Source organism: Micromesistius poutassou, assembly GCF_964030765.1.
Source record: "Micromesistius poutassou genome assembly, chromosome: 5".
Lineage (NCBI taxonomy): Eukaryota > Metazoa > Chordata > Actinopteri > Gadiformes > Gadidae > Micromesistius > Micromesistius poutassou.
The window spans coordinates 12947634-12973709 of NC_140275.1; the positions used below are offsets into that span (position 1 = coordinate 12947634).

Below are 26076 nucleotides of genomic sequence, written 5' to 3' on the forward strand. Positions count from 1 at the left end.
TTCGTTCTTCCCAGGGACGTGCACACTCAGGAGTTTTGAGGGACAGGGGGGGTGTTGGATCGCGGACGAGCGCTATTGCGGGCGCGATTGTTGACGAGGGGGTGGGGGGGGGGGGGTTGGATCGCGGACGAGCGCTATTGCGGGCGCGATTGTTGAGGGGGGGGGGGGGCGTTCGATCACGGACGAGCACTTTTGCGGGCGCGGTTGTTGAAGAACACTCAGAGGGCACTTTTTAATACGAGGCAAAAAGGGCAGGGGCTCAAGCACCCCTAGGGCCCTATGTGTGCACGTGCCTGGTTCTTCCATGGTTCTTCCTCATCTGAAGTGAGTGAGCGATGAGACTTACAGTGAACAAACAAGCCAATTGAAACTTTAATTGAGATTAGATGAGGCTTGTTGTTGTTTTTGATATTTGTTTTACAACAACGTATTCCATGTGCTCTTTGTTTCACTTGCACATTTAAGTTAAATGCTACATATTTACCTGTGGACTCTCTTGAGCCAGGACACTTTGTTTTTTGCATATCAGTGCTTGATTGTTAAATACAATAAAATACCCACACCTATTTGTTGAGTGGTTAATTTTTGTTCCAGAGAAATTCCAGCCAACCTAAACAGATCTGCTGTTTGTATGCAGTTGGGTAAGAGAGGCTTATTCTTTGGTTTCCTAATTTCCTGCCTAAATCTGATACGTGGAAGGGAAGGCAGCTGTGCTTCATAAACAATTAAAACCATTACATCAATAGATCTATGCCTATCCAATAGCTTGATGTTAATCTCAAAGTGTAGAAACTCCTGGAAATTTTAGGGTGATGCCCTGTTTCAGATATCAGCTCTGATCATGGTCTGAGTCATTCCTGTCCTCAATACCTCAGCCAGGTACATCTATTTCCATGAAGGCCTTACGGAATGTGTTCAAGTCCATTTTATCTGTCTAGTCAAAGTCACTAAGGGCTAATGGGTGTAGGCAGAGAAAAACTCACTTTATACTGAAGAAAATTATTTAATCCAACCTTCGCCACTCCTGAAATCAGATAAACTGTCTATTTGGCCTACTTTCCCGCTTGAGATAAAATCTAGTGATTAACCAATAAGCCTTGCATTGTAATATAACCCGCAGGATATCTGTGATTTTCCACAGAGAAAACTACAAACACAGTAGTTTCACTTCCTTATGTTTCAAACCCCGTTCCATGCTTCCCTTTGTGTAAAACAAAACTACTACTACTAGGCCTACTTATTTTTCTAAGTTGATAACTACACCAAGATTAGGGACTGGGTTTAAAGTGTGTTCGATGATAGAGATTCAATGTTAAGCGTTGACTTCAATTATTTCCTAAATGTTTCAGTTGTATGTATCTATATTTATGTTGTCTTGTTAGCTCAGCTCATATGCTGTAACCAATACACAAAGCAGTGTGTAGCCTATTTTAAGAAGTGTTTGAACCAAATCAGTGCTTTACCAGACAGCCCTGCCCATTTTATAGCATTTCTTTAATATGATCTAATAATAATTATTAGAGTTTCCATAGTAATAACACTATTATCCAATAATGCTGGAACAGAGATTACGTTTTTAGGTATATGTAATTTAGCCTGGACACAAGCAGCATGCTGTGGGGGTGGGAATCCTGGTAAAATTGTCCAAAATAGTTTGAGGCCAGAAAAAGACTTGTGAATTGTAGTCACACATTTTCAATGATTTTACTTAGGTTAGATATAGGCCTGTAATTATTTTTTTTATTTTAATTTAAGACGCTAAATATCTACAGTTTTCAAGGCCTGCGGGAATTCCCCTTATAGAATAGAACTGTTGAATATCTGGAATGTATTTGATGAATTGTCATTTGAAACATTTGTGAAGAAGCTTGTTGGCAGAGGCAAGGCTTTCTTCGTACAGTAAAGGTGACACATATTTGAAGTTCTGACAATGTCTTCTAGTTTACAGATGTTTTTGGGAAAGATAAAAAAGGGAAGCATATCATGACATCATGAATTATTGGAAATTAATTAATTTGAAACTGGCGGTGAGTCAGCACCAGCTGGTGAACTAGGCAGTGAATAAACATTTGGTAGTTGTGGTCATTAAAATGCAACATCATTTAGCTGCTAAATGCCCTAAATGTAAATGTAAATCAGAAGATATCAGAAGAGAACACAAGTTCCATAGAGAAAAAAAATCTCAGGTTTATTGATAATGTTCACTTTCAAAACTCATCGAGAGTCATTATAAAAACAGTATTTACAACGTGTTTCTCTTTTTTAAGTTAAGCACACCAGAAAGAATGGAGGACAATCATTTTAATTTAATTTATTCAGAAGTCACTCCACTCAGTCTGCTCCCAAAAAAAAATTCAATGACATAAAAAAAATGATTGTTTACAATGATTACTTACAGTGTTCTGAGGTACAAAAAAACAAAAAACTGAGCACTCACACACTTACAGAAAACCCTGTACATATTTGAAGGGGTGGGGGTGCACTGAACTCAATGCGCGCGCGCGCACACACACACACACACACACACACACACACACACACACACACACACACACACACACACACACACACACACACACACACACACACACACACACACACACACACACACACACACACACACACACACACACACACACACACACACACACACACACACACAACGACCAGTCTGTCTCAAAGGATCAAGCTCTGTTTCTAAGATGAAGAAGTGAGAGTCGCTCGGGAATGATGGTTGTACCAAGTTGCCACATAGCAGACGTCTCGACCGCGGCATGACTTTCTCGAGCTTCAAATCATTTGACTGAAGAAGGCGGTGACTTTAAAGTAGCCTACAACGTCATGTTTCGAGTCCAAAAAAAAGCACAAGGCTGACGGGACCCGAGGTGATAAACAGCGTTGCGCAACACTCTTGTTCACTCAACGCCAGTGCGAAGCGCTGTTGGCCTAGCTAAAGTGCTTCTGATTTGCATCGTAGTATTCATCCGACGTTGCATCGTCATTATCCGCCCTATATCACGGCCAGGCACGTGGGAACGCGTCGGTTCCGGAGGGGGTTGCGTGTTAACGGTGAGTATCGGCACCGGACGAGAAGCAGACGGCCACGCTTGACACCTGAATGAAGCGGGTGAAGCGGTGAAACACGCACTGTTGCGCAAAATGTGTGTGAGTCACGCAGGAATCGTCACACAACCTCTGTGGCCTCTGTCGTAAAAAAAAGTTGCAACTTTGGGGAAAATGATTGGCATAGAGAAAATTTCCCTGGCGTCTTTGTTTTTGTGTCAACGTTTGGATGATTAGGCCTATTCAGAACAATAGAATATGATTTCATAGAAAAAAATATTTGTCACTTTCCTCCCCCAAAATGTTTCCCCGTAGATAAATATACAAATTCTGGTCGTAATTTGGCAATCATGAAACAACGATTGACATAAAATAAAATTACATATAAAACCTTGAAATGACAAACAATAAAAACTCCTATTTCCACCGAACAAGCATCAAATAGACAAGTCACATTTAGACACTACTTTTATATTACACATTTTGTTACTTTCCATAACATATATCTAGGTGTAAAATGCATAAAAATGCATAAAAACGCTTTGGAACTCAAAACGTAATGCTTTTTGACTGTGTGAACTGTCTGAAGCATGTCTCTGATTATTTCAATACATAGAAAGGCAACAAATCAAACTATTGGTTTGACTTCTTTGGCTTCTCAAAACTACTGTAAAAGAACCAAGAAAAAGTGCTTGATAATTGCCCTTTGCAGGGACTAGAAAGTCTACTTTTGGTTCACAAAGGGATAAAACAGGGCCAATGCCCTGCCAGTCCAATGCCAAGACTAAAGACGTTTAACAGGTTGTTGGTGTTTTTGTATCTAGCTTCAGTAGTTAAAAGTCGTTTTGGATTTTGGTCTTATACAAAAAGATTGCACACACACACACACACACACACACACACACACACACACACACACACACACACACACACACACACACACACACACACACACACACACACACACACACACACACACACACACACACACACACACACACACACCCCTCCATTTAAACCAATCGAAACATCCATGACCCCAGTCGTCAAGGCAAAAAACGAGGACGACACATTCAAAATCTCAGCTCCACGTCTCTGCTTGGTAGTGGAGGACCAGGCCCGGGAGGGGACCCCGAGGGGGAGACTACGACTAGCGAGGACCACAGGGGACATCGGTCCAGTAAAGCACCCCAGCAAAACGGTGTCGTCCTATGTGATTGTCTTAATCGGTCTGCATTGCTGTCCTTCCTTAATCTCTCGACGACTATGTAAGAAAGGCTGTGGGTAACATTACCACACGGGGAATGCAATGAGCGGACACACGCTCACACACGCACGCACACGCACACACACACACACACCTACACCTCTAAGGGACTTTGAAAAGATGTACTGTTGACATGCATGTGTACGTTTAGGATCTAAAACACATACATATCTGAACTATGAAATGTACGATAGAAAAAGGTCTTTGTTATATATTTCTTACAGTATTCTTACAGAGTATGTTTGACTACGTCAAGTGGATTTGAGGTCCTCCCACATGCTGGGAACTCACAGACGGTGGGTGGGGGGGGTGTGGCAGGGACATGGGTGTGCATGCGGAAGAGGTTTTGGGGGGGATGTAGGAGCGTACACGCAGTTTTACTTACACCACGTGTACACACACACACACACACACACACACACACACACACACACACACACACACACACACACACACACACACACACACACACACACACACACACACACACACACACACACACACACACACACACAGCGCAATGAACTAAAATCTGGTCAGAGAACAGGCCTGTGATTGGGTCGAGAGAGGGTCCTTACGGTTCCTAGAGCTGGTGCAAGAGGTCACGAAATTTACTGACACACGCCAACACATCCAGGGTGAAAGGAGTGTGTCTGTGTGTGTGAGGTTATATCTCCAGCCTAACATGCACTAAACAATGCGTGCACGCAATCCCGTCTCATTGGACCTTACCCACTTTGCAAGGAGTGTCTATAAATCCTCATCTTCCCCAACCCCCCTACACACACACACACACACACACACACACACACACACACACACACACACACACACACACACACACACACACACACACACACACACACACACACACACACACTCTCTAACTCATCCGTCCAGTTGGCCCACAGCAGACGCATGTGCATTCATATGCGGCAGGACGTGACTGCGGCCAGGGGGGGGGGTCAGAGGGGGTCAGATGCTGCTCTCGGATTGGCTGTGGTGGTTGGCCGTGGGGCAGGGCGGGGGACGGGGCGACCCGGCCAGGCAGTTCTGCTCGTTGAGCAGCAGGAGGGTGGTCTCGTCCGGCCCGTTCTCCGCGGGCGTGTGGCCGCGGGACCCGGGTTCGGAGGCGATGGGCGTGGCCTTGTCCGCCCGGCTGCTCTCGGGGGACTGGGGGGTGCTGTCCAGCTGGGATGCCACCAGACCGTTCTGGTACTGGGACCGCGTGATCTGGTGGGGAAGGGGGGGGCGAGAAAGAGAGAAAGAGAGAGAGAAAGAGAAAGAGAAAGATAAAGAGAGAGAGAGAGAGAGAGGAACCGCATTAACATCAACAACACCTGGCTGGGGCTTCGTACACAGTTTGAAATGGATATGATCGATCCATCCCTCCATCAACATGACTGTCCGTCAGGAGATACACACGGTGGAAGGTCATATTGAGTGTTAAACAGAAGTATTTAAATCCAGCATGGTCTTTATAGGTCATTAAAATGATCAATAGTTATCGATATCGATCAATATGATCAAGTTATATCGTGATATGTCCTTCAGCCATACCGCCCAGGCCTAGTTCAAGTGTTTATCTACATTCGTCATTCGCCTCAGGTTTGATTTGAAACCGTCACACTGTTTTAACAGTCACTGCCACCGCTGGCCAAGTTTATGCTCCCGGATCACACCCTGACGGAGCTCAGCTTCCAGCAACACGCTCGGTCCAAACAAACACATATAGCTGAAGAGAGCTAACACCCCCCTCCTTGTTGGGCCCCCATCTGGAGCCCCTCGGCCACCCGACGTCAGATGTGATGATGATGAACGGCTGATGAACTAGAATCATCCAGTGTGGGCGACTCAATGCGGCACCATGAACAATAACAAGAGCAGTGTTACCTTGACGAACTGCAGGTCGGTCAGGGCTCTGACGTAGAAGTCGGGGGTGTACTGCGGCGCGGGGCTGCCGCTGCTGTTGAGCTGGCTGTTGCTGCCGCTCACCGACAGGGCCTCGCTGCGCTCGCCGCCGCTCAGGGACGCCGTGCGGTTCAGCCCGCTCAGGTGTGAAGGGGAGCGGAAGTCTGGGGAACGAGGTCACACACACACACACACGCACACGCACACGCACATGCACACGGCAGATATCCTGTGAGTCACGGCTTGGATGAGACATTTGCCCAGTTTTCAGAAGAAACGAGATGTGTACATGCAGTACATCCTGCACACGCACACACACGCACACACACACACACACAGATGTGAACAGAGAACAACACAAAATGAGTGCATCTATGCTGTGAAGGGGCAAGCACAATGGCTCATCGGATGATGCAAGAGACAATGTTAGTCAACAGAGAAGGTAGGGTCAGCGCAAGGGGTTGAAATGGAAGGTTATAATAACGTTACAAACTTCCTAGAATGTCATTACATATTATGACGGTCCCACACACTCACACACTCGGTTAGGTCTTACAGTGGGCAACATGATCATTCATCAAGGCACACAATTTGTTAGGTGATGCCGGCCATTTCGCTAGGTTATTATTCTGAAATTCACTTCTATAATGATATTAGGGATGCTTGTCCAGGAACTGAAGAGACAAACAAGTTTTTTTTCATCACAAACAGGCTTGTCAACAGTGGTGGACAGTGTTTCAAATGCCCAATAAAGTATTTCGAAATGTAAGCTTAATTACAAATCAACAAACTTATAAAAAGGAAACAATAAATACTCTACTACTAAAACCTATTGAGGCATAATGTTTCGATGTAATGTTAAACAGATGTCTGGAAAAAGACTTGACGTTGCACAACAGAACTAAATGTGGTTTCACTTGGTATCTGAGGCAATCCATTACGTTATGCCCACAGATAGCATGCGTGTTGATTCTCACACACACACACACACACACACACACACACACACACACACACACACACACACACACACACACACACACACACACACACACACACACACACACACACACACACACACACACACACAGGCAAGGGAGGATTACCAGCCGAGTAGTTATTATTACCAGGAAAGGTGAGTCTTCCAGTGGGGGGTCTCAGGCAGTCATAGGAAACAGTTTTACCTGGACAGGTCAGTCGAGTTATCATTCAGGGACTTTAGCTAGCGGGGGGGGGGGGGGGGGGGTATCTTTTGAGCCGTCAGGCTAATACGCTAGTAGTTGGTTAGGTACGAAAGACAACACATTTCCCCCTCCGATATTATGCATTTGCTATGAGTGCCGACGTGTAAAATGGGATTAAATAAGATAAACCATGAGGTTTGCCAATATTGGTCGTCATCCCACCCCCGTTGTTGACGGGAACATTCCCAGACATTATTTATCTATCAATGTTATTCTTTAAATGATTCCATTGTTCAAATTCAGAAAAATAGTCATTACTTCAAGAATGAAGCATGACTCTCTATAATAGAAAATATAGACAGTCCCCCTTGGCGTTTTAGTGTGGGTGAGTTGGACACCTAAATTTTTGTTATATTAGAGTTAGACACATTACCCCAACATGACTATCCTTATTGGCTAACCTTCTTTAGGTTTAAACAATGAGGATAGTCACACAGGCCATCCACGTTAGTCACAAGAAAACATGATAAGCAGAACTCTAATTGCCTACGTTAACGTCTGTTGTGTACGCAGTGCTTCAACGTGCCATTTACCTGGTTGCTACGTTGAGGAGCCAACCAGGAATTCAAACAGCAAACCACTCTGTCGAAACAAACTAGGTACTCGCTAGCTATCTTCAATAGGCTAATTTCTGGGCACTAATGATACCAGAAACACCAATGTCATCCACATGCATTATGGCAGAAGCGGTGTGGTCCCCTTGGCCAAGATTTGACTGTTTATTGTCGTGGTAAAGTCTACAGTTAAACTAGATGCGAGGAGAACAGAATAGGACAAACACCAAATGCCAGCCATTCTTCGGAAAGACAATGCCAGGGTTCTTTGTAAGACCCTATCCCAGCTTGCACTCAACATTAATCAAGGCACACTTTAAGACAAATACAGGGTTACGAGTTAGGCCCTATCCCGGCATGCTCTCAACATTAATCAAGGCACACTTTAATCCATAATCCTTTAAGCAACTCCACCTGGAGTGATCATGTCCTATTCCCTTCTCCATCGACTCCCTGGGAGACTACGTTTGCTTTCTGTCTTTGGTCACCCCAGCTGTTGTGCAACAAGATGAAGTCTACCGATCTCGGCCTCTGAGCAATCAAGATCAAATATTGCATATTGTACATTTGGTTTATCACAATGGATGAGACGTTTTTGACCCACCACTGCGGATGGAGAATTAAGAAACTGATGGGACATTTCAAATAATCCTACAGACTTCCGCAGAAGTCGTTAGTACAGAGGTGAGTAGAGTAAATAGCCCACTAGGACGAGTCAAGGCAAGACTCCTACCCAGCCTAGGTGTTAAAGGAACCCAGACATGCCGAAGGTTACCTGGGAAGCGAGAAAACAGAGAGAACCTCTTAAAAGAGGCGAGAGACGAGGGACGAGGGGCGACCACTGAGAGAGAGACAGAGACAGAGTAAAATAGTGAGAATGTAGGTCAACTCTCTTCCAGGAAATCGACCACGGAGCCTGATGGCCCAGAACCAGGGTGAACTCTTTCCTGTGGTCTTATTTCATAAGCGTTTGAGAGAGAGAATGAGGGAGAGCCAAAAAAAAACAAAACCAACAGAGCGGAACTGTTCACTGGAAAAACACGTCGTAAAAATGTGTTTTTAAAAATGTCCCCCCCCCCCCCCCCCGTTCCGGACAATGAGACACTGAAGAAAAATGTCTGAGAAAAATAAGAAAACTAAGAAAAATACTTTTGGGAAGTTGTGGGTCATGACTAGTTCAGTGACACTTGCACTATGCACGTCGAGATCCAAAAGATAACTTCCGTGTGTCCGTGGGACCACAAGGGCGTGTGTGAGCTGGTACACCCACAGGAGAACGGGTCTGATCAGAACACAACGGCTTGACAACTGTCACCACATTTCCTCCTCCGCCCCCTCTCTGCTTATCTTTCTCACCTTACCCACACATTGACACCCATGCTTTCCCTATTCTCTTACCAGCCCGGGCCTGTGTACAGGTGCTCACCTGGCTTGAGTGAGTGGGTGTGAGAGTGAGTGACTTCCATATCCGTTCACCCTGTGGAAGCAATTAGCCAGACCCCCTTCAGCCATTCCCCCTGTCAACACTAGATGGTAGCAATTAGCCAGACCCCCTTCAGCCGTTCCCCCTGTCAACACTAGGTGGCAGCAGTTAGCCGGAACCACTTAACCCATTCCCCGCGTCAACACTAGGTGGCAGCAGTTAGCGGAAACCCCTTCAGCTGTATCAGAACTGGCACTCTCTGGTAACTTCCTGTTTCTGGACTGGTTGCGGTAACAAATCTCTGTCCATGCGAGGGCGCTCTCAGCTGCAGAATGTGCAGAATGAATGGGAGTCGACTGGGTTCCACCCTCAAATTCCACTTTTCTCAGGGTGTAATTTTTTGTCAAGTAATTTGAAAGTTGCTTTCAAAAGGGGGGGTGGGGGGCTAAGATAATACACTCAGCTGAATATTACATTTTTTAAGTTCACTTAGTCGCTGCCAGAGGTCCTGCTTTACGGCAGAATAAAATCTGCGATATTTCAACGACAAGCAGGTCAAAGAGATACATTGAGCCGTCTAGCCCCATAGACCCCCATTCAATCTGCACTCAGGCGATCACCCCCAGTGGAATTCTAATGGAACTGCAACCAAGTTCGATACAATGGGGCTCAATAGAGAGTGCCAAGGCTCTCCGTAGACGGGCTCTGGCTGTATCCCCTATCGTCACTACGCGGAAGCCAAAACCCCTTCAGCCGTGGCCCCCTGTCAGCACTAGGGGGCAGCATTTAGCCGCGCCGGACAACTGCTGTTGCAGCTGCTGAGATGACAGGAAACTCAACCCTTTCACAGAGAAGGCAGCGGGGAAGGAGAGGTGACGGAGGAGAAGACACTGAGGAAAGGGGGAGAAGAGAAGGAGGAGGAGGAGGAAGGGATAGAGAGGAGGAAAAACTCACCCAGCGTCGGGGCAATGAGCGCCATAACGCCGTAAAAGGAGAAGGGTCCGGTCTCAAACTTCATGTTCTCGTTGCCTGCTTCGACCTCCACACGTCCCTGATGGGGGGGGGGGGGAGAGGGCAGGCGTAAACACAACAATAACAACAGGTTCATACAATAATAAGGAAGGACGTTCCGGAACATGTCTCCGTGACGGAGGCACATTGCATATCCAAACTGATTTCCCTTCCAAAGATATGTACAGTGTTCTTCGACGTAGGCCTGGCCCGGTCACGTGCCAACACGCTCCCAGAATGTTTTTTCTTTCTCCAATCCACCTGAGGGTCAGGCTACGCTAAAGGCAAAACACGCTGTTCATTTTGAAATGGTCAGAAAACAGTATATTTTCTATTCTTTGTTGTTGTTTTTTGTAACGCTGCAATGACCACATGTCATCCGATGACATGGATTATTTCATGCATCTGTTGTCCATGCTTTAAATATTTAAAGAGTTCCACAGCAATAATGACACAGGTATGAGATGGGGATATGATGGCGGGAGAGGCTGTGTATTATTATCATCTTGAAATTTAACACACGCAGTGTGTGTGTGTGTGTGTGTGTGTGTGTGTGTGTGTGTGTGTGTGTGTGTGTGTGTGTGTGTGTGTGTGTGTGTGTGTGTGTGTGTGTGTGTGTGTGTGTGTGTGTGTGTGTGTGTGTGTTGGCTCAACCCCACATGCCGCAGGAATGTGTGAACCGCGGCAGCAACAACACATCACAGATAATCCCATCAGCAGCAGGACCTATCTATACCTCCATCCACCCCCCCACTAATCCATCTGTATCTCCGTACATTCACCCATACATCGTGTGTGTGTGCGTGCGTGCGTGCGTGATTCCCCCCCACCCCTTCAAATGTGTACAGGGTTTCAGTTTTATGCAAGTGTGTGTGCCTGCTCAGTATTTTTTGTTTATTTGTACCTCGGAACACTAAAAAATAATGATTGTTCACAATGATTACTTACAATGTCATCGAATTTGCTTTGGGAGCAGCTTGAGTGGAGTGAGTCATGTGTATTAGTGTTGTGTTGTGTTGTGTTGTGTTTTTCACATTCAAGTGTGTGAGACCAGTATGAACAGATGATCGATTCGAGGATAAAAACAGAAGTGAGAAGTGCGCTGGAGAACTCTTCCGGGGCCTATGAGCACAGCAGGGTGACACTAGTCACAACCTCGTCTCACTCAGCCCAGGCGTGCGATATGTCCAGAGTGCAGCGCTCGTATTTAAAGAGAAGGGAAATACTTTTGTGTCAGGTGCTCAGCCGTTGTGTTCTGGTCAGACCTGTTCTCCTTGAGCAGTGGGTGTGCCAGCTTTAGACACACACACACACACACACAGGAGTAGACATAAATAGGGGACATTCACACACGTCATAATGCCCACTTTGTCACACACACATACAAAGTGATGATAGATGATAGATAGAAGTCAGTGACGCATGATGCTTTGACCCGAAGGCAGCGGCAGTAGAGGACTGACTTTGGGGTCTAAACTGCCCCAAAGAAACAGCTCCTTGTTAAATCAAGTGGAGTGACGTTACAATCGGTGTCAGATCATTTCCATGGGACTGGAACTCAAGCTATTGAGGGGGATTTTGAGCAATGCATACACAATGTTAATGCAAGGACTCTCATCTAGGTGGTAGATCAGAATACCAGATATGACAAGTGATCACAATCCATTAAGAGTAGACATTAGTTTTCTTTTTCAAGTTGTCACACACGTACGTGTCACCGACGTACACTGTGGTCTCCCTGAGAGTTCTCCAAGTGTGCAATCAGGAGCCAAAGGACACGCTGACGTCGTCTCTCGGGTCCCCAGATGGAAAAGGTGTAAGAACCCCTGAACCAGTGGGGACCAGCATTGAAGACTGAGGGGATCCCAGCGAAGGACTCACTGAAAGTAAAGCGGCTGCATTGCTTTGCGGTTGCATAGGTATGACTAAAGGTCATTACGAGACTGACTAACCAAGAAATGAATGAACGCGCAATGGCTCAATGACACATCCTGACTGAACCAGAGTCAAGGAGTAATGTGCATGTGTAAGAGTGTAAGTGTGTGTGTGTGTGGGATGTACAACGGGGCTGGACATGAATAGGTGAACACGTGCAGTCTTTCTTGTTTCTTAATAACTTAGGACAAAAAGGGGGTGGCAAAACAGCTCATGGGCTGAATGTGTGTGTATTCTGGCCAACACCCTGTTGTACCCATGCCTTTGTCATGTGTCAAAAGGGAGGCATGGGTTAATGGTTAATATGAAAATGTGAACTCCTCTTAGTAGGAGGCATACATTGGCAGACCGCTTTTTGTCGTCGCTCTATATGGCATTAGTTCCACGCACTTACTGTCCTACGAACTCTTCTGTGATCTTAGGCGAGGTCGTCTTACAGTCAGGTCAATACAGTGTGTGTGTGTGTGTGTGTGTGTGTGTGTGTGTGTGTGTGTGTGTGTGTGTGTGTGTGTGTGTGTGTGTGTGTGTGTGTGTGTGTGTGTGTGTGTGTGTGTGTGTGTGTGTGTGTGTGACACACCCACACAATAGGGGCCGGGACCCTATCCCATCAGCATGTGAGATTCAGACCCTAGGCAACAGACACATAACAAACAACATAAACACATGATGACAGAGCTTGTAAACATGCATACACCAATATTCTCTCTCACACACACACACACACACTGAGTGCTATAAAAGGAGTGGAAGAAAGTTGAACACAGACAGTGAATTATGTGTCTGTGATGATGGGCCCGGTTCTCATGAAGCTGTTCCTGCTGACCTCCTACGCAATAGCCACATATACACACCCAAATATACACACACACACACGCAAATACACTAACACACACACGTGCAACTTACACATACATGCTAATCCCCACAAATTCCCACACACACACACACACAAACAAACAATCAGACACAAATCAAATGGAGCAGGATAAAGGCCAAATACTGAGTGGTTTGCTCTTGAAACATAAAAAGATTGTGTGAAGTAGAGCAACTGTGTTAACTTTGACACTTGATACGTTAATAATAAAACCAAAAATACAATTAGGTGTAATCTCCCATCAATGGTCGTCACAGACCAAACTGAATGAGGGCGTGATTCCCTGGGTGGACAGAATAATGGATGGACTGTTTTTATTCTGTAAACAATAAGTAACTTATGTTTGAACAAAAGCAAAAACATGCAGTTAAGTTTACATAGTGGGACTTTGAGTAAATGTTGGGTCGTCTTTTCACTATATGGCCATTCTGTTTCATAAACAACCATATCAGATCCTATTCTGGAAAAGAAATCTCAAATCTCTTCATACTATCAAATTGTACAAAAAAAAAAATCTAAAAAGCTGACAATCAACAATGATCAACACATAAACTGCAGTAAAAACGCCTACCCTCGCCTGAATCTCCATCAGGGGAACATTTCCCAGAGCCAACAATCCTATTTTTCAAAGCACACTTCACCTCTGTCTGCAGTTTCGATGGGTGGCTATACACTTCAGTCCATTCAGTCACGACTCTTGATTGAATGTCACCCCCCTATGCCACCTCCAACCGCGTAATAGATAAATCAGCATGTGGGGTCGCCACATCCTGCCTCCCACCAGGAAGGTTCCATTACAACGACGGTGGGGGGGGGGAGACCGCAATGATTCAGGGATTACAGTACCAAACTAATGACTGTTTAGGGACAATGACATAACCAACTTTTGGGAATGTGTGTGTGTGTGTGTGTGTGTGTGTGTGTGTGTGTGTGTGTGTGTGTGTGTGTGTGTGTGTGTGTGTGTGTGTGTGTGTGTGTGTGTGTGTGTGTGTGAGGAGAGGGGGCGGTGGTATTTTGAGCTGCAGCTCATGCAACATCAAGGAGCATTTTTCCCACCTCATGGGATTTAAGATCCTATTTATATGTAGACAAAGTGTATACAGTCAACACAGAGGCGGGAGATGTTTCTAGAACAAAAATGTTTGTAGCGCGGGGCAGAGAGCATGGCCGTGCGTGTGTGTGTACAGTTCATATTAAATATATCAATTGTATAGAAGCAAGCCAGCAAGAATGAGCGTGCTCACACACACACACACACACACACACACACACACACACACACACACACACACACACACACACACACACACACACACACACACACACACACACACACACACACACACACACACACACACACACACACGAGTGCATCCCCTTTCCCTCTCCTCACCCCCCTCCACCTCCCCAATCTGACTTTCTTTGAATTCGGTCAGTAGAAGGAAGAAATTCTAGTTATCATCCGTCTATCATTTCCGATGACCCTTCACTTAAGATAGTCATACTGGAAACAATTCCTCCTGTATGTTGGCGATCCCTTTCTCTCAGCGACCGGGCTAATGCTCTTTCCGCTGGCATTTCCTCTGCTATGTAGTGTAGGTGGCGTATTGTTAATGCTCTCAGTAGCAGCGCTGGGACCAATTCGGGATCACAAAGCTCAAAGCGAACAGCTAATCCGCCAGGATGTAGTTGATTGGCTTCGGACCAGGATTGGCCCAGTGACTGGCCAAGCCACTCCACTGTGAGCAGACCCGACACTGCACTACACTTCATTCAGCAGTGTCACAACCTCTCAGCCAATCACATTAGGGTTTGTTAACTTGAGAATTGAATCTGTTCTTTCTCCAAACTTTGGACGGACTTCGCAAGTAATGGAGATGCTGAAGGCATAGTGAAGCTTTTACATGGCAGATGTACAGCACGTATACGTTGATGTTTAATCTAATTCTCGCGAAAACACACACACACACACGCACACGCACACACACACACACACACACACACACACAGTGACAATGACTGGTGCCATCTGTCACACACCCAGGATTCTAATTGGACAGAGTGGAGATTCCACGAGTGTGTGACATGGACTAGTCTGAGCCCCCTGCCCCTCTGGGTGAGCGGGGGAATGGTACCGCGGAGAAACACACAAAGACAACTGTGACACGGATGAAATCGTCCTCACAATTGAAACGTTCCTTGACTATAACCATTTAGTGTTGATCACTTTTATCCAATTTTAAATCGCAGTCAATACAGATGCAGTTCATATACGAGCGGGAAGGTGTTGGCCATCTCGCTCAAAAAGGTTTGACATGTGGCTTTCGGAAACGGTGTCTCCCTTTCGGCAGTTGTGACCACAACCTGGTTCTGAGGCAACTTGTGGTGTGGGTGACATGAAGTATATATTTCCTAGTGTGTGTGTGTGTGTGTATATATTTCCTAGTGTGTGTGTGTGTGTGTGTGTGTGTGTGTGTGTGTGTGTGTGTGTGTGTGTGTGTGTGTGTGTGTGTGTGTGTGTGTGTGTGTACCTGCAGGATGAGAACAAAGAAGTCCACCGCCTTGCCCCTCTGGTAGACGTAGTGATGTGGCGACCGTTTGTCGTCACTGTTGAACTTGATCTCCTGGATGACGTCCGGGTGGCGCAGCATCCGCAGCAGGACCTTGTCCAGCACCTGGGACGGGCTGAACAAGCTCACCTCTGAAGGGGGGGCAGGGGGGGAGACACACAGAATTAATCATTAAACATTTAATGCATGCTCTGAATGCATGTCAAAAATTATATGCGTGCATATCAGCATCTAAACCACTTAATACTATTCAATGCAATTTACGATGCAAACAATGAACTACAGTTGCCTCGTAGCCCCTAGCTTTGAGGAAAGAGCTTTGAAGGAGTCATTTTGATCACGAACACAAACAGCGGCTATAAATGTTGCAACATGCTGAGGCCTGGCTGTGTCCTGTGGGTGCATGCTAGCAGGAATGGAATGAACAGAATCAAATAAAGAAAACATTATATCAAATAAAATGTACTTCGTATACAATTAACCGACTAATGCTGCAGTAAAGCAAAAAAAAAAAGGACAGAAGGAAAGAAGGACAGAAAGAACAAACTAACGAAAGAAAGAAGAAAAGAAAGGAAGAAAGAAGAAAAGTCTCCTGTATGAGGACTGCCGAGTCGTGCAGACGGCGGTCAGCGCCACCATCCTCTACGCGGCGTGCATCAGGTTACAGTTGCTACCAGGCAGACCCAGTACCAGGCCACATGTTGTGGAGGTATGCGGAGCGGCTCTTGTGCAACGCCCCATCAGCATGTGCTAGAAGGTGAATGGATGACATATGTAGCCATGCAGCCGAAATCCCAAACATGCTTTCACGGCACAAATGTACGTAACAACCTGCCTTCCTATACGTTGAGACGATGACTTGGCAGTTCAATTAACGGATAAGCAAAAATAGAACGTCATACTGTGGCTTGAATATGTCTGTTTGTGTGCACAAACATGCTCATACACAAGCTGCAGTGTCTAAGCACGGATGACGCTCTGATGTGATGAGTGACGCACAACAATGATGTGTGCATGTGTTGCACGTCCGTTCCCTACCTGTGGCCAGGAAGCGATGGGCGGCCAGCAACAGCTGAGGGGAAATCTTGGCTTTGGATTCGCCCTCGTTTTTGAAGGCGGAGAAGTCCCTCTTGTTCTTATTGGGCGCCACTTTTTTCCTGTTGAGGTTATCCGCTGTGGGAAAGGAGAGAAAGTAGACATTACTTATTTACTCACCGGAAGTCATTGAACTATAAATGGCTATTGTGAGTCTACTTATAGCCTTGTATTAATCAGACGGCCTATCGATCAAGGAATAACGACTACATTAGGAGGTTGTGAATGATAAGCGTAGATTGATCAACGCAACACACTGTAAAGGTCTGATTCATCCAGGATCTCTGATTTGATGATCTCCTCGATGACGTCTTCTAGAGTGACCAATCCCACGACTTCGTAGAAGGGGTCCCCCTCGCCCTCATTGTTCACCTTCTGGACAATGGCCAGGTGAGATTTCCCTAGAGTGGGGGGGGAACAAGAAATGCATGTTATCAGATGATTAGGTCGGTTAGTTACCCGTTTGCCCTCCGAACAAAAGGTGTGCATCATGTAGATGATTCAAATTAAGGAAAAATGCATTTATAAAAAAGGTATTGTGTACTGTTTGTAAAACTCTTAAGAGTTTTACAAACTACAAAAGGTTACATTTCACTAATCGAGTTTATATAAGCTGCAGTGATGTATAATGATTTTAATTCTCAAAAACTAGCCAAACTAGAATACCATGTCTCTTCACGTTCTAGAAGGCATCCAGTAAGATTCACATTGATGATTCAGTAGTTATGGTGACGAGGAAACAATGTTCACTACTTGAAGAGCCCTTCAAAACTTTTTTCTTAACGGTTTTTCTTGTTCTGAAGTCACTATTGATTTTGTGCATCGTGTCCACACACACGCACACACCTAAGCCAGGAGGAGTTAGCGCCATTGAAGCATGAAGTCACTGAAAAATGACGAATGGAACCACTATCTTCATCATCTATGTCGCCCTGACAGCCCTTTCATTTCATGTTCACAGTGGGGGAAGTACGTTTATAATTAACTTCAGGTAACACACACTCCCAAAACGAGCTGCAGACGTAGTATGACCATACAATGATGCTCATGCTCTCATTTCCCCCAAAGCAGTATTGGTGATACAGACTGAAATACACAAAAGGCAGTACTTGCTGCCAACATAGCAAACCTCTCCATCCCTATAATGGATTAATAAATGAATGGAACCTGCACAGTGCCATTAGGGTATATGAACAACAACACACACACACACACTTTGATCTATAAAATAAGCACACTAAAAGATGAAAGGGAGGAGGTGAGGGAGGGCTAGAGTGGCAGAACAACAAGGACCAGTAGCATCAAGCAGACTTTCAGAGCAGTGGGTTCATCGAAAACGGTGCTCATACGCCAATCGCTAGTGCTTAAAAGGGGGGGGAGCTAAATCCATCCTTTAACTCCTCCCTTTGGGTCCAAAGCAGACTTTTAGCCTGGGCGTTCTGGCCGGGTGCCACTCAAGACCCTCCAGACAGTGGGAGAAACAGGAAACGTTGTCCTCACTGTCTGAGGAGTCTGGCCATCCCTGTCAGGGATGTTTTTGCGATGACGACCCCGGTCGTATATATATTTAGTCGCGACCTTCAGGTCTCTGGAGAGAGGCGGTGTGGGGGAGAGGGGGGGGGGGGGGGGGGGTGGGGGAGTGAGCAGGGCAGACAGTGCACTCATCCCTGGCTCCTGCGCAAGGTCATTAGGCTACGACAGAGAGGCACCAGGGAGGCTTCTGTGGAAGATGGCCATGGTGTGATGAGCAGTGAGTCACCAGTGTAAGATGGGGGTAGAGCATCAGTCTGAAACCAAATGATTATTTATCATTATTATTTTCAACTTTAAGGGCATTCTCTTTTGTCGCAGATGGGGGGGTGGGTGGGTGTATATACTGGACATAAAAGGAAATAGAATAGAACTCATGGCTATCCCTGCTGTTATGTTCATATATATAACTTAGATTTAATTAAAACACCTTTGAGAGATGAAACAAGGTTGAGGTGGGACTCGGGAAGAAGGCTGATGAACAGCCAACACCGACCAGACACTAGGTAGTTTGATTGTTGTTGATTGTTGTTGACTTCGTAAGAGAGATCATTAAGAAACACAAGTGAAGGAGGAAATGATGCAATGGAAAGCCAACAGAAAGGATACCACTATTGCATGCACGCGTGCACGTGCGTGTGCGTGTGTGTGACCTATGCCTTAGCTCCCCATAGAGCTGAGTCAATATTTCAGAGGAAGTGTGACCACAGGGGACACACTTATTGTGCACACTGGAGAAACTTCAGTCTCTTGGGGAACACACACACACACACGCATCATCGATTTCCATTTCTATTTTTATGGGGGAACCTTCCCATGGAGGGCTGACCCGTGGCCGTTCTGTTGACCTGGGCTCCAGTCGGCTGTTAGCACGCTACCCTGCTGTTTGTTGACATGCGACCTCGTCTCTGACAAAAGGGAGCAGGGGGGGAGCTATGGGTCTGTATGGGAGAGGAATGCCATGCCATGCCATGCATACCACACACACACACACACACACACACACACAAACACACCAGTGCATAGACTGCATGCTGACTGCTGACACCAAACTGGAAAACAGGCCTCGCACAAAAACAGAGGGACAACACACACACTCCCACAGACCCATGCACAACAAGAATGCAGGTGCAGGCTTTGTACACACATACGTAAACACACACACACACACACACACACACACACACACACACACACACACACACACACACACACACACACACACACACACACACACACACACACACACACACACACACACACACACACACACACACACACACACACGATGGGTAGATCTGTTCATGCTCATCTGACCTGTTTTTCCAGTGACTGGCTAAAGCTGGACTCCCTGACAAAAAGTGTCACTATTCTGTCATGTTTGAGTCCTAACTGTAACATCATTCGTTGTATTCATCCTTCACTTATATGGACGCTTTCGCTTCTTCTGTTTTACAAATAGATGCACCAGTACATTTGTCTTTCATCATCAATAATGATATTATCATTATTACCATATTAACCACAAAAAGTCTAATGTAAATTAAGGCCGGCAAATTTGGTAGAAAGGCTGAAACAAGAATAAAAACCGTTCACAATAGTGTGTGTGTGTGTGTGTGTGTGTGTGTGTGTGTGTGTGTGTGTGTGTGTGTGTGTGTGTGTGTGTGTGTGTGTGTGTGTGTGTGTGTGTGTGTGTGTGTGTGTGTGTTCCAAGAATGGGTTTGAGGCAAAGACCCACATCCAACAAGAAATTCAACATGACACCCAACTTAATGGTTAACGGACATGGAAAGAAGGACACCTATGATCCCAGCTCAAAGGACACCGATTTCTCTATAGTGGTTCATTTACAACTGCTGGCCCCATTTCCTATTCCAACTTCCCCGTTTTTGTAGAGTGGCTCAATCTCAGCATGTCCGCATTAAAAAGGTTCTAAATCTAGGAGCAAACCATGTATGGGTACGGCTGACTGTGACTGAAGGTGGTCTTTTGTGGTGACTAAAGGCGGCGGAGTGACTCTCTGTAGATCACGCCGAAGCATGTGATACCACCACCCCAGACGGGGAGGCCTTGGAGACAATGGGCTTCAGTAAGAGGGGACGCTTCTACCATATCATAGCTCCACTCCCTGCAGAGGGACTGGAACTAGCCTTCCACCAACGGGTTTAACGGCAGGGGCATACCGGTGAACCTTCACAATAGTGTGGCGTTTGTGACGTTTGAGACGTGGGAGCACAAATCACAGCGCGCTTTTTTTTGTTCCTCAAAATAATGCGACTTCGACTTCCTCAACCGTGACTCGGCGTGTCCTCTGTGCGACTCAGCGACACGGAGCCGGCCGTAAACACAGAAACACGGAACGGCGCGTAGTGCTGAGAAAGCGGTGTTCTTTGCACACAGCTGAAATGCATTGTTGGTACAGAGACAGTGGTTTTATGACGCACCATATTCAGCGATAATAGAAGCCTCGAGTGATATGGGCTGACGAAACAGGGCCACCTGTCGGGCCGCACAGCACTATAAAAGGTAGCTGGCAAGAGGCTTCTGAATACTATACATCAGCTGAACATGAGACTGCATGTGTGCGTGTGTGTATGTGTGTGTGTGTGTGTGTGTGTGTGTGTGTGTGTGTGTGTGTGTGTGTGTGTGTGTGTTCAACTGCAAAGTTCATGCAGTTCACTATTTAAGGACACATGGCACTAGACATTGAATAACTAAAATGGTGGGGGTGGGGGGATGGGGGGGGGGTGCGGTCACGAGGGATCACTGTATGCCTGCCCAATATGTACATTGTGTGTTAAAAGGGCGTGGCAATTGAGATGGATACACAAAGCAGCCAGACATGGAGACAGGATAGACCAGCTAGTCCAGCATAAAAGAGGAGAGCCACCACGCAAGGAATTGCTGGGAAGGAGCAAACTTAAGGAACAACTCCCGTGATCATTAAACAGCCCTGGTGACCGGGTCCTTAGAAGGCGCCCTTAGGACTGGGTGGGGTGGCGAGCCATGTACCTGTGTACACGAACAATGCAGATGATGACATATGTTCTGTACAAGCCTGACAACTAAACTAGACAAAAGAGTAGAAAGAGGCCACTCGAGAGTCTTCAGTACGAGGCCGAGTGGAAGAAACCACTAAACATCTACCATGAATTAACTATTTATTTTTCTTTGTTGCAATCTTTGATAAAAAAAAAAACAATGCTTGCATTGCATGTAGCTAGAGCTTAAATGAGAAATCCGCATCCACTATTATGTCGTTACGATGAAAATGTATAACAGTTAATTAATTAGGTACAGGTAATTAGGCATTTTTATGTGTGAGATAGAGAGGAAGGTATAGGATAGAGGGGAGGACATGCAGCAAAAACCACAGGCGGGATTCGAACCTGGGTCGCTGCGTTCAGGACTGAGCCTACCGTATATGGTACCCGGTGAGCCACCGGGGCGCCCCGCAGTAATAACAAGATAAAGATGATAGAAAAGATAAAGATAATAACTGATAAAGCTCTCTTAGTAGGTCGTAATTGTGAATATTAAGTGGGCGAGTAATTCCTCTCAGTTGGCAATAACAATTGGACTGATATTGCTTGTCTCGTGTTGCTTCTTTGTGATTGTGTTGTGCTACCGTCGAATCAGGGAAACATGCTGATGTTAACATTTTCAGCACTTTTTGCAAAACCGCAAGGTCGATTAAAGACCTTTCCACTAAATGTCACTATCCAAGCCACTCCTTGTACCTGCCATGTAAGCCTAATAAAAGAGCAATCCATCACACCCCCGCGTTCACCCTCACCATGGGATGGCATCGCCATGGCAACCGGTGCAAAATAAGGTAAAGAGCAGCACTCTACAGGCCCACAGGGAGGTGGGTGGGGGGGGTTGGGTTATTGCCCTACACGGCAGGTTGTTGGTCAGTTGGTCCCGGCCGTCACCATGTCAACGAACACCCGCTAGGAACCCCGAGACCCTTAATAAACTGGTAGCACCGAGAGTTTATGTATCTATCTATGGCCGTCTAACAAAACATTAGCTCTTTAACTCAGGGGAGTGGCCATCTGGGTGTCTTCCAACCTGTGTGTCCAAGGAGAAGCCCTGTGACTTGAGAACTTTCCCAGAGCAGCAGGCCGAGTGGAGCGATGGACTTGATTCACCACTGGCGGCCATCGTGGTTCCATCTTTGTTCTAGACGCTAGCTGGGTGAGGGAACTGAATTACAAATCTGTTCGCCTCAGAGTTTGAATTTATAACCAAGATGGCCACTAGGTGTATAAGGCCAATAGAGTAATCCCTTACTGTGCATAATGATAGAGTAACTCAAAGGTTAAGCCATTACAAAGAAGCCGCTGTAGGAGATTAAGTAAGGGCAAAGTATCATTCTATCTATCTATTATATAGAACAATTGGGATGGGTGTGTGTGTGTGTGTGTGTGTGTGTGTGTGTGTGTGTGTGTGTGTGTGTGTGTGTGTGTGTGTGTGTGTGTGTGTGTGTGTACTAAACACTGTCTGTGACCTTGAGGTGCCATGGAAAGGAAAAATACACCCCAGCGGGAGATGGCAGTAGTGTGACACACACGCACACAAACACTGTCTTTTTGTATGCGTGTGTGTCTGTACTCCTGAGAATGTGTTTAGCGTCTTGGGAGGGAAGGCAAAACAAAGTGACTAGTAATTTGATGGTAATGTGGGAAAAGTCTATCCACAACCTCAATAGTGTTGACAATATTTACCAAGCCCATTGATTTCACAGGCACTCTGTTATCAGTTTGTTGTTTGTTGTCTTCTTTGTAAACTTCTAGCAGTATATATAGTTTAAAGGGACCAAAACACCATCAGCTGATAACCCAGATGCGACTACTTTGGCAAAGGATGAATAGAGCAATTCAGAGCAAAACACAAATCTCCCTGGACGCCAAAGCAAAGGTGAGGGTTTGTTATTGGCAGTGTCGAGGCTAGTCCATGATTCAGTCTGTTTGTTTATGGTGGTGGATGGTGTGGAGGCAGAAGGAATGTAAGTGTGCAATGTGTGTGGCTGTGCCTTTGATCAGACCCTCCACAATACTGTCCTTTCAATGGTGTATTTACAAATGTGATGGATGGACGGCAAAGTTGAACAGATGGAAAATGAAATGACGAATGAATGAATGAATGAATGAAAGTATTAATCATTTACACTTTTTCAAATGCATTCCACTATAGTCTAGTCACCACCATTTCTGAAACCCAACCCCCCCCCCCCCCCCTGACCGCACAAACCTTTCTTGAACTCCTCCAACATGGAGTCCAGCTTGGTGTCGTGGAACACAAAGTGCACCGGGTGGCTGTAGAACTTGGTGATGGTCTTCAGCGTGGTGCAGTCGTCCGGGTCCACGAAGGCCAGGTCCTTGACGTACAGGACGTCCACGATGTTGGAGCGCTCTGTCTCGTACACGGGGATCCGAGTGTAGCCACTCTCCATGATCTCCGACATGGTGTTGAAGTCCAAGACGGCGTCCCCTTGCATCATGAAGCAGTTCCCTATCGGGGTCATCACGTTCTCCACCGTTTTAGTCCTGAGCTCCAGAGCCCCCTGGATCATGTTCAGCTCCTCTTTCACCAGATCGTTGTAGGGCTCCGTCACCTTGAGCATCTCCACCAGCTTTTCCCGGTTGTACACAGTGCCAATTTCCTGACCGAGAACGCAGTCCAGCAGCTTGCTTATGGGCCACGAGAGGGGGAAAGTGAGGAGCATAAACAACTTAGTCACCATGATGGTGTTGGCACCCACTGCCAGGCCGTGTCGTGAGCAAAGGGCCTGGGGCACTATTTCACCGAATATGACGATGCCACACGTGGAGGCCACCACGGCACCGATCCCAGAGCCAATGAGGTCGTCCAAGAGGATGGTGAGCGTGGTGTTGACCAACACGTTACCCAGAAGCAGCGAGCACAACAAGTAGTTACCTTTCCTCCTGATGGGCTCGATCTTACTGGCGTACCTCTTCTCCTTCTCGGTGCCGCAGCTCTGCACTATTCGCAGCTCCATGGGATCCAGAGCCATGAGCCCCAAGTTCAACCCGCTGAACATACCTGAAAGCACTAGGAGGAAAGCGATTATGATCACCTGCAGCCATAGTGGCAACAGTGAGGTCTTCTCTTCCACGACCCGCAGTCTTCCGTCGTCCTCACCCAACTTGTACCAGATGTTGTCCTGGCTGTCTTTGACACATAAGCTGTACATCTTTTCTTTCTCACTTTTGCGAAGGGGTTTGACTTTCACGTTGAGCACCCCAGTGGTGCCCTTACCGCTGACGTTCATGGCTCCCCGAATGACTAAATCTTTGGTGTACTCGTAACAAGTCCTGTTAAAGGGGCCAGTATGGTCGTTCTCGTCCGGACCCGAATCCGTCTCCATGAACTTGATGATCGAGGACGTCTCTGGGAGGATATGTACCCCGTAGAACCTCAGGAGGATGTTGCTCTCCTCAGTTACCTGTATTACCCCATCGTCAGTGGTGTTGGATTCCCTGTCGCTCCTCTCCAGCCGCATGCCGATGATCCGAGTGCTGCTACCCAGGTCTGTGAGCCCAGCCTCGGCCTGTCCACCGGCCACAAAACACGAAAAAACGAATAAAGTTAATGTAAACCCCTGTCTACTCCAGTCTGTCGCCATGTTTGTTTCACTCTCTGAGAATTGGGAACTGACGTCACTTACTCATTTCGCACAGCCTCGCCCACTCTTTGCATAATTAACTAATCTAGCCAATCGACGCGTTGTACGTCATTTGAATTTCTTGAGCGAGCCCCCTTATTTTTATTTCTCAACATTAGCTGAGGGAAATTTTAAAGAGACAACGCAGCAGACACATGTCCCACGTTTAAAGCATAATACATAATGTCTTCTATGTCTATGACATGTCTTTTATCAGAGCACATGCAAGGGCGTCCGCAAATAAAATGTTAAAACATTCAACCCACTGTCAATTTCAAAGGTATAATTGCTACTATTGATATAATAACTTTTATAATAACTATTATAGTATTATGTAGAATATGTAAGAATATGTAAAAACCAGAAGATTAATGAAATTTAAGTTGTTTTTCTAATCCAAATGTTGTTTTATTGTGTATGTCTAAAGGATAAAGGACAACACAAAACGGTGCAACAAGTTAAAAGAGAGATTCTCTACTTGCGTCAATGAAATGCCTCACTTTTTATGAATGCAGTGCGCCCTCTTGTGGTCGGTACAGTTCTGTGACACTTCACGCAGAAAGAAATATCAAGTTTGGAAGCGAATAAAATTGCATTCACCAGGCAAACAACATAGGAGTGTGAATATTGAATATCGTCAACTATAGGTGTAGTTGGAACAAATACCATTCTCGCAAAAAAGCGGAATAAATATACAGACTCTAAAGACTGCTTCCTCTAATGCCCGTTAATGCGTGTACTCTGGGAAGGCCTATGCAATGAAACAAGCGAGTTTTACACACGCAATTCCTGTACACATAACATAGCCTACATTTGTTTTTAGTTTTTAGAAAATAATTGTTCTGAGCAATAGCGACCATTAAAGCCCAATAAATGGTAGCCTAATCGTAGTAATAATAATTACTCAG

The 26076-nt window shown here is 45.9% G+C and overlaps 1 protein-coding gene across 1 annotated transcript; it reads right to left on the reverse strand.

Moving 5' to 3' along the window:
* Positions 1-2296: 2296 nt before the first annotated feature.
* On the reverse strand, positions 2297-25129 carry LOC311343680 (metal transporter CNNM4-like; the record flags this gene model as incomplete). Its single annotated transcript, XM_084468601.1, has 7 exons — positions 2297-5563; positions 6224-6405; positions 10417-10513; positions 15814-15983; positions 16891-17025; positions 17205-17348; positions 23734-25129. 7 exons carry the CDS (start codon positions 25127-25129, stop codon positions 5306-5308), a joined length of 2382 nt encoding a protein of 793 aa, XP_084324727.1. The 3' UTR covers positions 2297-5305.
* Positions 25130-26076: the final 947 nt, after the last annotated feature.